The sequence below is a fragment of the Rhincodon typus genome, chromosome 6, assembly GCF_021869965.1.
Source record: "Rhincodon typus isolate 14 chromosome 6, sRhiTyp1.1, whole genome shotgun sequence".
In the NCBI taxonomy this organism is placed as follows: Eukaryota; Metazoa; Chordata; class Chondrichthyes; order Orectolobiformes; family Rhincodontidae; genus Rhincodon; species Rhincodon typus.
The window spans coordinates 49,168,020-49,186,418 of NC_063337.1; the positions used below are offsets into that span (position 1 = coordinate 49,168,020).

An 18,399-nucleotide genomic window follows, 5' to 3' on the forward strand; every position below is an offset into this window, starting at 1 on the left:
TCAGCTTTCCTGCTCCTCTGATGCTGCCTGCCCTGCTGTGTTCATCCAGCTCGACACCTTGTGACCTCTCATTATAGATTGCTGCACAAGGTGAAACATCACTATGTCAACTTTTTCAACCCCCTCGAGCATTTCATATACCTATTCAAGAGAAAATGGTAAATCTACATTTATATTGCACCTTTCAAAGCCACAGCCACCACTGTGATGCAAGTATCAATAATGTGTTCTAAAAGACGTGATTCTGCCATTGCCAGGAAGCTAGACAACTATATCAAACAAGATCATGCCAAACTAATTTCTGTTTCCAGAGGAAGTAGAAGCGGAGTAATTTCAGTTTAGCCTTGTCCCCAGTCACTAAATTAGAACTAACATAGCAGCTAACAATTCAACAGCAAATTTTGAACATTGGGACTTTCTTCACTGGAACATAGGAGGTTGGCGGGTAACTTTCTACAAGTTTATAAAATGATGAGGGGGTATAGATAAGGTGAATGGCAGCTGTCTTTTCTCTAGGGTAGGGAATTTCAAGATTAGGAGGCATTTTTTAAAAAAGTGAGAGGAGAAAGATTTTTAAAAGGCATGAGGGGCAATTTTGTTTTTACATAGAGTTGCTAATGTGTGGAATGAACTTCCAGAGAAAGTGGTGAAAATGGGAACAGTTACATTTAAAAGACATTTAGGTAAGTAGATGAATAATGAATGCTTGGAGGGATAAGGGCCAAGTGCAGGCAGGTGGGGCTAGTTTAGTTTGGGATTATAGGCGGCATGGATTGGTTGGACCGAAGGGTTTGTGTCTGTGCTCTACAACTCTATGACTCTGTACACTTCCAATATAAATGCACCCTGAACTAAGGGTCAGAGCCCCTCAGAATACTGGCAAAAAGTGCAACAAGAAATAAGGCCCTCCTTGCAACTTGAATACCTTACGGTACATATATCATGTCAATACAAAAATAGAACTGCTGTATTAATGTGAAACTTACAGTGCAAACAAATCATGAAGAAACTTGATTTCCTGCCAATTTCCATTCAGATTAATAATCAAGGTACCATTATCACTTGAAAGCCAGTAAGTGACAATGAGATATTTGTCTCATCAAAGCAAGCCTTCAACAGCTGTTGTGTCCAATTTTTACTGTTGTTGATCCTCCCCACCCAGATTTATGGGCTGCACGGTGGCTCAGCGATTAGCACTGTTGCCTCACTGCACTGGGATTCCAATCTTTGGTGGCTGTGTGGAGTTTACACGTTCTCCCAGTGTCTGCATGGGTTTCTGCCTGGTGCTCTGGTTTCCTTCCACAGTCCAAAAATGTGCCAGTCTGGGGCAATTTGGCATGGCCAATCCACTTCAGTGTCCGGGCATGTGCAGGCTAGATGTATTAGCAATGGGAAATGCAGGGTTATAGGGGTGGGTCTGGGTGGAATGCTCTTTGGAGGGTCAGTGCATATCAATGGGCTGCACTGTAGGAATTCTATATGATTCTACAGTCCAGAACTGAGTGGAGATAACACTCATTAAAGACTGGATACTTTTCTCTGGGGAAAAAAAGGCTGAGATCAAGGAAAAAAACACACAAAAATTAACCAGGATTTAAAATGAGATTATCGCTAATAAATCCAAATTTTAAAAAAAAAAAAAACTTACAAGCAATCTTATTCAGAGATGGTGGATCTGGCTGACAACGGAATTGTCAAAGGGCATCAATGCAATTCCATGACAGATAGCCGAATAAAGGAGAAAGAAAGAGAAGAATTTGTTTGAGTGGGCAAGGTGAAATGTGGAAGAACACAACCACCTGCATAGACCGGATAATCCATTTCAATGCTGTAAATATCATTTTAAACTTTTAAAATGGGCAAGTTCCTGCAGCAAGTATTCTCCCCAACAATGCTAGAGTACGATCTGACGTCACCTTACCACAACATTCGCTGATTCCCCCATTATTAACATCCCAGGAGTTACCATTGGAACTGAACAGGATCCGCATAAAAACCGTGGCTACCACAGCATATCAGAGGCTAGAACTTAATGGTGAGCAACTCCATTCCTAACTCCCTGAAGCCTGTCCACCATTTACAAGACACAAGTCAAGTGTGACAGAATTCCCCTCATTTGCCTGGACGAGTGCAACTACCAATAACTCGCAAGATGACACCTCGGACAATGCAGCCCTCTTAATTGGCACCTTATCCACCATCTTCAACATTCACTTCCTCCATCACCAATGTATAGTGCTGGCAATTTCTACAACATGCACTGCAGTAACTTACTAAGGTTGCTTAGATATCATTTTTCAAACCCACAATATCTACAGTCGAGAAAAGGTAAGGACAGGAAGCACATGGGAACACCACAACTGCAGATTCCTCTCTAAGCTACACACAATCTTGACTTGGAACTTATCAACATTCCTTCACTGTCACTGTATCAAGGTCCTGGAGCTCTCCATCTAACATTATGGGTCTACATACACACGGACTGCAGAAGTTCAAGAAGGCAGCTTACTACCACCTTTCAAGGGCAACTAGGAATGTACAATAAATACCGGCCCAGCTAGAGACACCCACATTCACTGAAAGAAGAGAATCATAGATTCCCTACTGTGTGGAAGCAGGCCATTCGGCCCATCGAGCCCACAACCCTCCGAAGAGTACCACACCTGGACCCACCCTCCGACTCTATACCTGTAACCCTGCATTTCCCATGGCTAATCCACCTAGCCTACACGTCCCTGGATACTACATGCAATTTAGCATGGCCAATCAACCTAACCCGCACATCTTTGAACTGTGGAAGGAAACCCACACAGACCCAGGGAGATTGTGCAAACTCCACATAGACACTCACCCGAGGATATTTCTTAAAAATGACTTGAAGAAACCCTCTGTCGGAGTGCTCACATCCTTCTGGGGTACAGAATTCCAAAATAATCACATCCATCTGAGCGATTTAATTTCTCTCTCTCAGAACCAAACAGTAAAACCCTTTTATTCTGAGACAATGGGTCCCATTTCTAAATTCTCCAGTAATGGGAAATACTCTCAGCATTTACCTGAGCAAGCCTTCATTTAATTTTAATGTTTCAACATATTCCCTGTCTAACTGAAGAAGATGTAGACTCCCTCTACTCAATCCCGCCTCACGAGACAGACCTTTCACCCCAGCCACAAAAACAAAGTTGCTGGAGAAGCTCAGCAGGTCTGGCAGCATCGGTGAAGAAAAAAGAACAGAGTTAATGTTTTGGGTCCGGTGACCCCCTCTCAGAACTGAGGAAGGGTCCCATTCTGAGGAAGCTTCACCAGACCCGAAATGTTAACTCTGTATGTATTTTTTCTTCACAGATGCTGCCAGACCTGCTGAGCTTCTCCAGCAACTTTGTTTTTGTTCCTGATTTATAGCATCCGCAGTTCTTTCAGTCTTTCACCCCAGGAATTGATCTTAAGGAACTTGGTTGCAGTCAGGATAGAGGGAAACCCTCAACATTGAATCCGGACAAAAGTAATTTCATGGCATCAAGCCAAACAAGAACAGGGAAACCTCTTGCTAATTAAATCTACCACTGCACATCCCTCAGCTGAGACATTAGTACTCCTCCATCTTGAAGGTTGCATGGAAAACATACCAAGTGTAGTAAGGGCACAGAATGTACCCAGGGTGGGCAACTTCAAAATGCACCACCACAAGGAGCTGACTACTGAGCAAATCCAAAAGGATGTTTCTACTGGACTTGGACCCTTGGTAGATGCTGAGAATGTAAAGCTAAAGTCACCATGGTCTTACCAGACATAGGGACGCTCTCTCATTAGAGAGAGAGAAAGAGAGAGAGAGAGGGAGATAATTGTTAGTTGTTTAATTAAAGGGCCAACACGCTTCAGGCAAAGGTGAGGGTGAGGTGGGGGAGGGGTGCGGGGCTGGGAGTTGAAAAGCAGAGTCCTTCACGGTAACCTCAGCCACTGCTGGAAAAAATCCACAGAGTTGGTATCAGTCCGCATTGCAAACCAGCCATCCAGCCAACTGAACTAACTGACCCCCAAGATGATCAGAACACAAACAGGGCATTAAAAAAAATGACATGAACTTGTTCTCACCAATCTACTTTATGCAGATAGCTCTGTTTAGCACGTATCCTGTGCTGTAGCTTCTCCAAGTCTGACATGACTAGCAATGAAATGCAACACTATGAGACCTTTACACCCACCTGAAAAAGTTGACATGGGCCCTTTGTTTAACATCATATCCAAAAGCACCACTGAAATCAGGCTAAAATTGCACAGTTTTGGTGCAACTTTACAAAATTCCTAAATAACTGCAGCAGGATTTCCTTGCTGTTTCATCTCAAATCCATTGTAATTAAAGGTAACATGCCATTAACAATGCTAACTGCTTGCTGTACCTCTTAGCTGGTTTCTGAACAAAAAAAGGTCACTGGACCCGAAACTTTAACTCTGCTTTCTCTCCACAGCGCTGCCAGGCCTGCTGAGTTTTTCCAGCATTTTTTGTTTTTGTTATTAATGTACTAACTTCACCATCTGGCTTTGTATCATCAATTTGCACAATACATTCAGTCTCCTTAACCATGTCAGTGATATGGATTTGAGGGTCAGGTCCATTGCTCAGCTAAACATTCAACCTGAGCCACATGGTAATTAACTAGAGACCAGATACCTTCTGGGAATTAGGATGTGCAAAAGCAGAAGAGAGAAACAGAGTACTAAAGCAAAATAGAATTGAGGAATTGCGGCTGAGCCAAGCTGCAAGCCTTTGGAATGATTGGAGTAAGCTAAATAGCACAGCTAACCTTCATAAAGCTATGAGATAGTAGGAACTGCCGATGCTGGAGTCTGAGATAACAAGGTGTGGAGCTGGAGGAACACAGCAGCCCAGGCAGCATCAGAGGAGCAGGAAAGCTGACGTTTTGGGTCAGGACCCTTCTTCAGAAAATGACCCTTCTTTCTGAAGAAGAGTCCTTCATAAAACTATCACACCCAAACCAAATGTAGAACAAAAGAAGGAACGATAAAAAACTTCCTTTCTGCAGCCTGTCTAAAGACAAAATTAGAATAACAATTACATATGTTTTGTGAAATGGACTAAAGCCAAGTGAAACCATTGTTAAAACAATGATCAAGGACATGGTACAGAAATCTGATAAGAACGGAGGTAATAAAATAGATGACTGAGCAATTCTGTTCTAACTTTAATTCTCTGTAATAAAAGATCTTTTCAATGTGGTGATTCATGACCATAGGAAAGCCACAGAACAAAAAGTGGCCATTTAGCCTCCGGAGTCTACACCAGCAGAATAAATTAGCCACCTATTCTTAATGCATTTTCCAGCACAAGTTTGTAGTCTTGCAGGTCACAGAGTTTCAGGTGAAAATTCAGATTCATTTTAAATGAATTGACTATTTCCCCCTAACCAGCAAACAAGGCAGCAAATTCACAACATCCACCTTCCTATGGGTGAAAAAAATGTTCTCTTGTCCCATCTAATCATTCTACCAATTACTTTAAATTGGCACCCTCTCGTAATTGATGTCTCTGCTCAGGGAAACAGGTCTTCCCTACCCAGTCTATCCAAGTCTCTTATAATTTAGTACACTCTGATCAAGTTACCTCTCAGTCTCCTTTGTCCTTACGGAAACACTGTCGATCCAATCTTTCCACATAGTTGCAGTTTTCAGGGCCTAGTAACATGATTGTAAATTTTCTCTGTACTGGCTCTCAAACAATCATGTCCTCCTTCGATTCGACCACCAAAACTGTACACAAAACTTCAGCTGTAACCTCACCAGTAATTTATATAGTTCTAGCACTAAGTCGTTGCTTTTGTATTCAACACCTCACCTACTGAAGAATGATATCCCATATGCCTTATTTACTAATTTATCTACCTGTCCTGCCACCTTCAGGGAACTGTGGACAAGGACTCCATGGTGTCTTACTTCCTGTACCCCTCAAAATACCCTCCCTGCTTTGTTTGCCCCCAACCAAATGCATAGCCTTGCCCTTCTCTGGATTGAACTCCATTTGTCACTTTTCTGTGCACTCTGCCAGACCATTGATATTATCCTGTATTTGAGAGCCATCCTCTTCATTGCCAACTATTTTACCAATTTCAATGCTGTCCGCAAAGTTCCAATCACGGCTCCTACATTTAAGTCTAATTCAATAATATGTTGGACAAACATTGAGCCCTATGGAACACCACTGGAAATCATTTTCCATTCACAAAAACATCTGTCAACCATTACTTTTTGTTTCCCATCACAGACCAATTTATAATACAACTCATCACACTCCCCTGCATCCCGTAGGCTTTAAAGTTTTCTGAGCAGTGGACAAACTTCATAGAAAGCCTACAGTGTGGAAGCAGGCCATTCGGCCCATCAAGTTGACATCAACCTTTTGAAATAGCATCCCACCCAGACACGCACCCCTAACCTAGAACTCTGCATTTCCCATGGCCAATCCACCTAGCCTGCACACCTTTGGACTGTGGGATGAAACCGCAGCATCCAGCAGAAACTCATGAAACATGGGGAGAATGTGCAAACTCCACACAATCACCCGAGGGTGGAATTGAACCCAGGTCCGTGGCGCTGAGAAGCAGCAGTACTAACCACTGAGCCACCATGCTGCCCTACAACTTAAATGCTCAACAGGGTACATAAAATAAAATGTTATTTCAGGCATGAGGTGCAACACTGTGCCGTAAGACAAAACATATGAACTTGAAATTCTCCCTCTCTGTTCTCATCATATCCCAGGATTTGCTGGAGGTAAATGATCTCCTCTAATTGAAAATGGTAGATCATTATGTTCCTGAGAGTAATTTCTCATAGTTTACACAAAGATAACTATGTTAAATTGAAGGTTAGATTAAAAGGGAATAAAAGCACTGAAGTCATTTTCTGGAAATACTGTACAAAGTGTTTCTTCAGATAAGTATTTCCAGCCACAAGTCAAAATGATGCATCCAGTGCATGAATGAAGGTTAATGTGTTTCTCACTTTTAGCCTTCATCACTAACCAGCAGAAATATGGTCCCAGTTTAAAGCTTGTGAGGAACTCAAGATGTTAGGCCGCCAGGAAGGTGGCATGCAGGCACACTGGTGTGTGGACATATCTTGGCATTTAAGATAATTGAGGTCAAGACATCCTGTTAAAAAGAATTGCACATTATCCTCGAATAACTGTGTTAACCGGGAATGGCACATTGCCAGCAGCCAGTTAAGAATGGTAAACTTTGAGGTACTTGTGCTTTAAACTATTTCTATCTTGCCTTGCATTAAAAAGTACACCCAAGAACTGGTGGGCTGAGAGTTGAAAAGATGGTGAAAACATATTGAACTTACAGGCATGTTTGATTTGGTTGTCACTTGAAATAGAGGCCCATTTCCGTATGAATTTTGAACCCATTGAAACTCCAGTGCAACTTTCCATAACTTGATGCAAAAAAAAAAGACATTTGGTCTTGCAGACAACTGACTTGGATCTGGTCTAACACAGAGAAAGCATAAGCTTTGCCACATTAGGCATAAAGTAAGGCAATTAAATTTGTGACTCACGGAGTATGGGAACTAGAGAAAGACAGCACACTCCTCATATTTTGGAAATAACAATACTTTCTTTAAAAAAAACTGTTCATTACCAAAGAAAAAGCATCAGAAACCAGAGCATGCTATAATACAAAGTAAGCTATTTTCTCATCAAGTGGAGAAGGCAAAGGAATAGACTGAAAGATGTACTTGGTGCTCTTTCTAAATAAATATCCATTTGTGGAAAATGCAACATCAATTCAGAATTCATAACTGTTCAAGAAGCTCACAGACAGCTTCCTTCTTTAACACTATGGAGCAACTTGCCATGCTGTTTCAGAGAAGAGTTAAGAATTAACCGCACTGTTGAGAGGCTGAAGACTCATGTGGCTAGACTGGGCAGAACAGGCAGATTTCCTTCTCTAAAGCACAAGTGAACTGTCGAGATTTTACTTTTATATTAAAAAAACTGACTAGTTTCAAAACTACTCTTGCAGATACTACTTTGTATATTTCAGATTCATTTAATTCACTGAATATAATGTCCCTAGTTGCCATGGCAGAATTTGAATTTTCCCTCTGGATCAATAATCCAAACCTCACAATTACTAGTCTACTAACCAGTAGGATATTAATTGTATTTGTGATGGGAATGAAACAGGGTTTTCACTTGTGTTCCTATAATTAGGATTTTATTAAAACATGGGTCACTGGATTAGGAGATACGTGTTTACCGGTGGACAGAGATAATCTTTTCATGCAGTTTACAAACTGTTTGGAAAAAATAAGTCTAAAACTAATGGATAGAATTCAGCAAACTTGACACATGGATAGGGTACGATAAGATAAAAGATATAGGAGCGGAATTAGGCCATTAGGCCCATCGTGTACGCTCTGCCATTTATTCATGGCTGATAGTTTCTCAACTCCATTTTCCTGCCTTCTCCCCATAACTATAGGCTCCTGATTATTAAGAGGATCAATCTCTGTTTTAAACGCACTCAATGACTTGGCCTCCACAACCCTCAGCAGCAATGAGTTCGACAGATTCACCACTTTCTGGCTGAAGAAATTCTTAACTTATTTCTTTTCTAAAGGGTCGCCGCTTCCCTCTGAAGCTGTGCTTTCAGGTCCTACTCTCTCCTTCTAACCATCTTCTCCGTGTCCACTCTTTCCTGGCCACTCAGCATTCTAAGTTTCAATCAGATCCTCCCTCATCCTTCTAAACTCCATCAAGTACAGACATGGAGTCCTCAACTACTCCGCAATGTGACAAGCCCTTCATTCCCGGGATCATTCTTGCAAACCTCTTCTTGGACCCCCTGCAATGCCAGTCCACCCTTCCTTAGATACAGGCCCAAAACTGCTCACAACATTCCAAATGCAGTCTGACCAGAGCCTTATACGGTCTCAGCAGTACATCTCTGCTCTTGTAATCTAGTCCTTGTGAAATAAATGCCAACATTGCATTTGCCTTCCTAGCTGCGAATGGAAGCTGCATGCTAGCTTTAAGAGAATCCCGACATAGGGCTCCTAAATCCCTTCGTGTTTCAGATCTCTGAAGCCTTTCCCCATTTAGAAAATAGTCTATGTGTCTATTCTTCCTACCAAAGTGCATAACCTCACACTTTCTCACATTGCATTCCACTTCTTTGCCCGTTTGCCTGGCATGTCCAAGTCTTTCTGCAGCCTCCTGACTTCCTCAACACCACCTGTCCCTCCACCTGCCTTTGTGTCATCCACAGCCCAGGGAAGAACAGATTAGTTTTTAGCAAAGATGCTGATCTAGATCTCAGAATTTTTTTTAAAAAAACACATTAATTTTGGAAAAAGCGCAAATTGGACATTAAACCAGCAGATATATAATGCTACTCCAAATTAGCGTCATACAGCACGGAAACAAACCCTCCAACTCGTCAGCACTGGCCAGATGTTACAATCTGATCTAATTCAATTTGCAGCATTTGGCCCATACCCCTCTAAGCCCTTCCTATTCATTTACCCATCCAAATGCTTTTTAAATGCTTTAAACTGCACCCACCTCCACCACTTCCTCTGGCAGCTCGTTCCATACACGCACCAGCCTCTGCGTGAAAAAGTTACCTCCCGGGCCCTTTTTGAATCTTTCCGGTCTCACCTTAAACCTTTGCCTTCTAGTTTTCGACTCCCTTACCCTGGGAAAAAGACCTTGGCTAGTCACCTTTTCTATGTCCTCATGATTTTATAAACTTCTATAAGGTCACGCCTCAACCTCAATAGCCCAGCAAAAAACACCAGCCTCTTCGGCCTCTCCCTAAAACTCAAACCCTCCATTCCCAGCAATATCTTTGTAAATCTTTTCTGCTCCCTCTCAAGTTTAACAGCATCCTTCCTAAAGAAGGGTGACCAGAATTGTACACAGTATTCTAAAAGTAGCCTGACCCGAACAACTGCAACATGACATCCCAACTCCTATATTCAATGCACTGACCAATGAAGGCAAGTATACCTAATGCCTTCTTCACCATCTTGTCTACCTGTGACTCCACTTTCAAGGAACTAGGCACCTGCACCCCACGTCTCTTTGTTCGGCAACTCTTCCCATGGCCCTACAATTAACTATGTAATTTCTGCCCTGGTTTGCCTGACCAAAATTCAACATGATATTTTTCTAAATTATACTCCATCTGCCACTCCTCAGCCCATTGGCCCATATGATCAAGATCCCATTGTACTCTGAGAAAATCCTCTTCACTGTTCACTATGCCACCTATTTTGGTGTCATCTGCAACTAAGATGGTTTCTCGGGACTCAACTGAAGCAAATCTGTTTCGAGCCAAATTGTTGCTTCGCCCTAACCAGCTCACACCCATATACAACTTCTTCAAACTGCTACAGATGCGTGCAGGCTGCCAAACTGAAGATCTTCATTGCTCTCGAGTAACTCATTCAAAAAAAAATTAAGGATAGCCTTAGCAATTACAGTCAAATTATCCTTGATCAGAGGAACACGTTCAGAAAATGAGAAACCAGGACAAACATCACTAGGACAAGTGCAGATTAATTAAGGACAGCACATTTCCTTTCCTAAATAATATTCTACTCTTTATAAAGCCCGGGATTCTGTCTGCTTTGTTCAACCGTGTTCTAAATCTACCCTGCTACCAATCAATTATGTACATGAACTTTCATATTTCTTTGCTCCTCCACATCCCTTATTAGTTTGACTTTTTATTTTACATTGGCTCCTCTCATTGTTTTATTAAAGGCACATACTTAACAGTCTCACCTGTGTTTTTTCATAAAGTAACAAGGAGCTGAAGAATGTGCTGCAGTTGATGTAGTGTACCTGGACTTCCAAAAATCATTTGTTGAGTCTATAATATGGTTCTTCAAAGTTAAAGCTCATTAAATGTACAATGGCAACACAGAAAATTTATAGAGTGACAGGAAGCAGACGGTAGTGGTGAACAGTTGCTTTTTAAGACTGGAGAAGAGCATACAGCGTGATTCCCCATGGTCATTACAAAACCATGCTTTTCTTGATCTAGATGAAATGACCTAAATTTGGACGTGCAAAGCACAATTTCAAAAATTTGCTGTTGACACCAAACTGAGAACAATTGTGAACACTGGCAAGGATATTAAATAAACTGATTCGGACAAATTGGCAGGCAGGCATGCAGCAGATGAAATTTTGCACAACCAAGTGTGAACGGATACATTTTTTCTGGAGGACTGAGAGGAGCCAATGTAAAATAAAAAGTACAACTATAAGGGACGTGGAGGAGCAAAGAAATATGAAAGTTCATGTACATAATTGATTGATGGTAGCAGGGTAGATTTAGAACACGGTTGAACAAAGCAGACAGAATCCTGGGCTTTATAAAGAGTAGAATATTATTTAGGAAAGGAAATGTGCTGTCCTGAGCCAATTTGGCTGACATCTGACCCTAGACCCATACAGTGGTTAGCATGCCCTCTAAAATGGTCTCTCAGTATCATACAAAGTGCTACAGAAAAGTTGAAAATAAACAAATAAATTCAATAAGTAAAACTGGATGGGTCACCTCACATTGACAGGCACTGGAAACAAAAAGGGCACATTGCATTCAGTCAACCCTGTACAATCCTCCCAACTGGGTGCAAGTCCAAAAATTTGGAAAGCAGCCCTACAGACTAGTCATTATGACAGATTGACAAAATCATTTCTTAGACACAATCCCCAGTCCCCAATTATCCCCTGTCCCACTGACAGGACGCACCCACCAGAAATGGCAGCCCAGTGGTGTACAGTTTGGAACAAGTTGCCTTGGAAATGTCACATCCTCTATGACTGCATGAGAAGATGCCATGGGGGAGGGATTATTAGAATTGTTGGCAGAGTGGACTAGGGTGTCACAGAAGGTACAGCGCCTGGGGAATGCTGACAGTGGAGGGGAGGGGAAGATCTGTTTGGTGATGGCATTATTGACAGAGGATGATCCTTTGATGTGGAGACTGGCAAGGTGGAAAGTGAGGACAAGGGGAACATTAGCATCACTCTGGGAAGGAGGAGAACAGGTGTGGGTGGACGTGCATAAAATGGCTATGATTATTCAAAGTCAATGATTGTAATTCAGGACAGCATTGGATTAGTTTCTTGGGGTAGTGCCCTAGGCCCAACCATCCTCAGCTACTTCATCAATGGCTTTCCCTCCATCATAACGTCAGAAGCGAGGACTGTTATTATATGTAGTGGGGTTTCTGTTGCCGCTTTAAGAAAGTGAGTCAGGTGACGTGGAGGCTCAAGTAAGGCAAGAGTCTGAAATGGACTGAGCTGAGAGGATCCATAATAAATATTCCCCGTTCAACGTTACCCACCATCTACCTGCTGTTCTATTTATGGTTACAGTGAACCACAAACATAATAGGGATGTTTGTTGGTGGTTGCACAGAGTTGAGCATCAATTTATATCTCCTTGTGTTCTGAAGCAGTCTGTATTCATATGCAGCAAAACGTTGACAATATCCAGGCTTTATCAGAATGGTGAACTACCATGGGTTACAAAAATCATTCCTTGAATGAACGACTTCAGCTGACCAAATAAAAACCGATAGAGCTGCAGGTGCTGTAAATCAGAAACAAAAACAGAAATTGCTTGAAAAACTCAGCAGACTTGGCAGCATCTGTAAAGAGAAATCAGAGTTAAAGTTTTGGTTGAGTGACCCTTCCTCAGAACGGAGTTCTTGACCCAAGATGTTAACTCTGCTTTCTCACCACAGATGCTGCCAGACCTGCTGAGTTTTTCCAGCAACTTCTGTTTTTGTTTTTGACTTAAGCTGACCTACTATTCAGTTTATTGTCCCAACTAATGCCAAAAGACCTGTGATTGAGTTTCTAAAGCACGGAAATATTGAATGCCCAGGACTGTACAAGTTATTCAGAAGATCAATGTGTTTTTTTAAATCTTAAAAAGTAAACCAATCAGTCCATTATATTGGTTAATATTGCATAGACTAAACATCCACAAAATGTACTCATCATTGTGCCAGAATAGGTTTTAAAAAAGTATCTTCCTTTGTGTATTTGTATACAGAGAGAGAGATCTTTTCTTTTATGCTCTGTTCATCAGAGTTCGCTAGCTGAAACCATCACTTTTTCACATAAATGTTTACAGTCCCTCTACATGTCCACATCTGACTACAATAATATCTGGGCTCTTCACTTCATCCCATCCAATCTCACACTCTTCTGATTTTCTGATGAATTTGTGAATTAACTGAAGAGCGGGAAGTATGGTTGATACCCTTGCTGCTGACATGCCTTTTTGATTTTTCTAGATGTCTGGATCACTGTAGCAGCTCCTGGTGCTCAAACATTTTCTAAGGTTTCCTATTCATCTAGTTACTTCCCTCTAACTAATAATGTCATTTTTTTAAAAAAATTGCCTCAATAGTGCAACCTCTTGTCTCACGGGAATAGTACTTTTGTCATTTAGCCACCATTTGTTTTCCATTCAGCACTTGCAGTATTTATTTTCCTGCTTTTTTGGGGATTGTTTCCCTCACTCTTGCTCTGTGCATTCTAAAAGTGCTGTAGCATCTTCCAGTTCTAAGACTGACAACCCAAACCTCAAATTCTGTTATATTGAGAGATGAACAGTTGTTATCTGTTCTATTGGGAGATACCAACACTATCACTTCAGGTTTCTAACATACACACGTTTTGCCTTTTTGTAGTTGAACCATTGTTCTCCCCAAATACATAGTCTTTGGAAGATCCATTCTAGTGGTGATCATGGTCTTATTGTGCGGGCGAGGGGGAGGCCTCCTTTTAAAAAGACATACGGTGCTGTAGCGTTTCTTATAGAATTTTGGAATTATGCTAATGCTATGACTTTAAAATTATTTACTTAATTTGCATGCAACTTTCCCCTTTGCAAATTTCCTGGAATATAATTCACTTTGGTTTACCTGTGTAATGAGGTGAAGTTATATTTAAACGGAAAGTAACAGGTAGATTTATGGATAGTTAATGAAAACTGAATGGAATTTAACCTGTTTACATTGGGATTCTTGTTTAATATTAAAAGGGATAAACAGTGTAACAGGAACGCAATGTACTCAAATCACACAGTAAATATACGCATTCCAGCCGTGGTGTCAGGTTCTGATATTGCAGACTTACCAATCTTAGCTAAGGAAGCCAATAGTATCCAGAGGGTGATTTCAAAGGGAATCTGCACATGGTAATAGTCCAGAGAAAACACACTGAGTCGTTCTTCCTGGTTTGTAAAACTTCTGGAAAGGTGACTTTTGGAAGAATCTAGATGCTGGTTACCATCTTCTGTCTTCTGACCATTGAAAGTGGAATCGTTTCCAGAAGTGGCCTCAACATTGTTAAAAAGGTAAACAAGCAAAATAAAATATACAGGGAGTAACAAACAGCAGAGCTCCCGGATATCCCGAGACCAAGCAGCCATAGCTACAGTGTAACTATTTTAAAATAAAACTTCTTTATCACATCGTATCAAGCAGGTGACTGCACATTATTTTAAACAAGGATTCTTAGCTTTAGAGTCAGTACATGGTCTGGTAAATCTTCCAGGCCTCACACTAGCTGTTTTGATCTCCTGAACCGGTTCAACAGGTGGAACAACTTGCGCCGACCAATGAATGTATTTACCGGTTACTTCCCTGCTCCAAATACCTGATCGTTCCTCAGAATCTACAAGCGAAATTAAATTCCGTCTGGAACATACAGCAACGTCAATCTGGGCAATGCATAACCAGTTACAATCTTTGTTATGCATCCTTACTGGGAAAGATCTTGCATACCACTCCCTTAATTACCTCGAATACATTTCCAACTGCATGACTCAGTTTCGCCCTCAGGTTCAAGTAACCTCCCGCTTTCGGGAAGTCGATGCCAGTGAGAGAATGCAGAAATCTTGATAAAGAACCAGTTCACAATGGCCATTCATAATTCTGATATATATATAGGCATAGCCAGTACTCGAGTTTCGAGAATGCAACATCAGGAATACGATTAGAGTCATAGAGCTGTACAGCACGGAAACAGACTCCACAGACCAACTCATCTATGCCAATTAGATACCCTAAATTAATTTAGTCCCATTTGTCAGCATTTGGCCCATAATTCTCAAAACCTTACCTATTCATATATCCATCCAGATGCCTTTTTAAATATTGTAATTGTACCAGCCTCCTCCACCATCTTTGCAGCTCATTCCATACACACCACCCTCTGCGTTAAAATGTTGTCCCCCAGGTCCATTTTAAATCCCCCCACCCCCCACCTTAAACCTATGCCCTGTATTTTTGGACTTTTCCCCAGCCAGGAGGAAAGACCTTGGCTATTCAGTGTATCCATGCCCCTCATGATTTTATAAACTTCTACAAGGTCATCCCTCAGCCTCCAAGCCAGGGAAAATAGCCCCAGCCTATTCAGTCTCTTCCCTATAGCTCACAGCCTCCAACCCTGGCAACATCCTTGTAAATCTTTTCTGAACCCTTTTAAGTTTCACAACATCTTTCCTATTGCAGGGAGACCAGAACTGATTTTTTTCCTCATATAAAGAATGTAGAAAAGAAGTCTGAAATAAAAAAACTGGAGAAACTCTATAGATCTGGTAGCATCTGAGAGTTAACATTTGGAATCCAAAGATCTTCCTTCTCCCTCCATTGACAGAGTCATAGAGATGTACAGCATGGAAACAGACCCTTTGGTCCAACTCGTCTATGCCAACCAGATATCCGAGATAAATCGAGTCCATTTGCCAGCATTTGGCCCATATCCCTCTAAATCCCTCCTATTCAAATTTTTTCACTGTACCTGCCTCCACCACTTCCTCTGGCAGTTCATTCCATACCCACACCACCTTCTGAACTTCAATGTTCAGAGATATTTGAAATCAAACAGCAGAAGCAGTAATTGTGCTGAGTCACACTGCTTTCTGTTTGAATCCCTTCCCATGTGGTCACTGCCATTGCATTTGTCTGCTTTCCTCCTTTTTTAAAGTGCTGTTGTTTTGATCTTTTTCCCTCCAAAATTCCAAAACAAAGCAACACCTTATAAAACACTAATTACTGCTCCTAGAATTTGAGGAAATCAGCTCCAACACTGAAAATACCTCAAAAAAGGAGCAGCTCTTAAACCACAATTTTTTTCCTGTCCTCCATCTTGGATTACCCAGAATCCTCTGACACCAGACCTGCCAAGTTTCTCCAGTATTTTCTGTTTTTATGTCAGATTTTTGTTTTTATAGAGAAGACTGGAGTAATAAAAACAGAAGAGGTCTTATTCGTTTGATGAGAATTTTAGGTGTGAAAATTGTGTTTCTGTCAAAAAATCAGCAAGCAAAGTTGTGACATTACATTTTGAAATGGCAACAGGAATGCATAATTATTAATCCTGAAACTGTTCAACATAATTACAAGCTTTACATCTTTTGCTTCATCATGCAGCTTCAGCAAAGACAGTCCCAGAGTTGGACACTTGGATTTGGAAGTTACTTTCCTATGTGTCGTGCTCCAACGTTTGCTTCATATCTCTTAATTTCTGTATCTAATTGGCAAGCCTACACTTAGAGTCATAGAGATGTACAGCAGTGAAAAAAGACCCTTCAGTCCAACTCATCCATGCTGCCGAGATATCCTAAAGTAATCTAGTCCCATTCGTGTACAAAACAATACAATACACTAATTATTTGCAATCCTATCTGAATGGTTGGTGAAGCCTCTTCTGGAGTATTGTATCCAGTTCTGGTTGCTCTGTTATAGGAAGGATATTTTTAAGCTGGAGAGAGTTCAGAAAAGATTTACTGGGAGGATATGAGTTATAAGGAGAGGCTGGATAGGACTAGGTTAGAACTTTTTTCACTGGAACATAGGAGGTTGAGGTGTGACCTTATAGAGGTTTATTAAATCATGAGGTGTATAGATAAGGTGAATGGCAGATGTCTTTACCGAAAGGTGAGAGATTTCAAGACCAGACGGCATATTTTTAAGGTGAGAGGAGAAAGATTTTTAAAAGACATGAGGGGCAATTGTTTTACACAGACAGTGGTTCGTGTGTGGAATGAACTTCCAGAGGAAGTGGTGGATACAGGTACAGTTACAACATTTAAAAGACATTTAAATAAGTACGTGAATAAGAAATGTTTGGGGGTATATGGACCAAGTGCAGGTGGGTGGGACTAGTTAGTTTGGGATTGTGGTCAGCATGGACAGGTTGGAGCAAAGGGACTGTTCCATGCTGAATGACTCTATGACTCTATAAGCTATACAGAGGAACTTTTACGGATTAAGGGTACAACTTTTGGTTCCAGTCTCATATGAGAAGCAGAGATAGTAGGAACTGCAGATGCTGGAGAATCCGAGACAACAAGGTGCAGGGCTGGATGAACACAGCAGGCCAAGCAGCATCATAGGAGCAGAGAGGCTGACGTTTCGGGTCGAGACCCTTCATCAGAAAAGGGGGAGGGGAAGGGGGTTCTGAAATAAATAGGGAGAGAGTGGGAGGCGGATAGAAGATGGATAGAGGAGAGGATAGGTGGAGAGGAAACAAACAGGTCGAAGAGGCGGGGATGGGGCCAGTAAAGGTGAGTGTAGGTGGGGAGTTAGGAAGGGGATAGGTCAGTCCAGGGAGGACAGACAGGTCAAGGGGGCGGGATGAGGTTGGTCGGTAGGAGATGGAGGTGCGGCTTCCCACCCACACTCACCTTTACTGGCTCCATCCCCGCCTCTTCGACCTGTTTGTTTCCTCTCCACCTATCCTCTCCTCTATCCATCTTATATCCGCCTCCCACTCTCTCCCTATTTATTTCAGAACCCCCTTCCCCTCCCCCTTTTCTGATGAAGGGTCTAGGCCCGAAACGTCAGCCTCTCTGCTCCTATGATGCTGCTTGGCCTGCTGTGTTCATCCAGCCCTGCACCTTGTTGTCTCATATGAGAAGCAACTGTTTTAGTTACCACTGATTTTAGTAATATGCTCAGGCCCAAGCCTGATGGCATCAAATTGGTTGGGAAAGATTCACTTTGATTGCGTCAACATCTTTCGATTGCGTTTTGACCAGGGAGCAATTCCACAATTCTGCAAGGCCCACCCATTGCCATTTGCCTTATGTCAAAAGTAGGGGCAGAAATCAGAAGGCTGGAAAGTGAAGTAATTATCAAACCAGTACAGTTTGTGGAATGGGCAGCACCGGTCCTACTGATTGTGAAGCCTGATGCGCGGTTCGTCCTTGTGGGGATTTTAAACAAAAGGTAAACTGCGTCTCACAGCTGGATAAATACCCAATCCCTCACTTGTACGCAAAGCTAGTGGAGGGGCCTGACCTTCCTTGGGTTGGTGAATTATTACAGAAATTT

General features: G+C 41.7%; 1 protein-coding gene across 4 annotated transcripts in view; it reads right to left on the reverse strand.

Moving 5' to 3' along the window:
- slc9a2 (solute carrier family 9 member 2) overlaps positions 1 to 16,248 on the reverse strand; it is an 83,543-nt gene extending 67,295 nt beyond the window's left edge. The window contains exons 1-2 of one of the 4 annotated variants that reach the window (XM_048598059.1): positions 16,220 to 16,248; positions 14,195 to 14,396 (exon numbers count right to left, since the gene is read on the reverse strand). Coding sequence is in view for 2 of the 4 variants with exons in the window: in XM_048598056.1 (XP_048454013.1) it covers positions 14,195 to 14,489 (295 nt within the window). In the remaining 2 variants the exon portion in view is untranslated. The other 3 variants (XM_048598058.1, XM_048598056.1, XM_048598057.1) reach the window with 3 other exon arrangements.
- Positions 16,249 to 18,399: the final 2,151 nt, after the last annotated feature.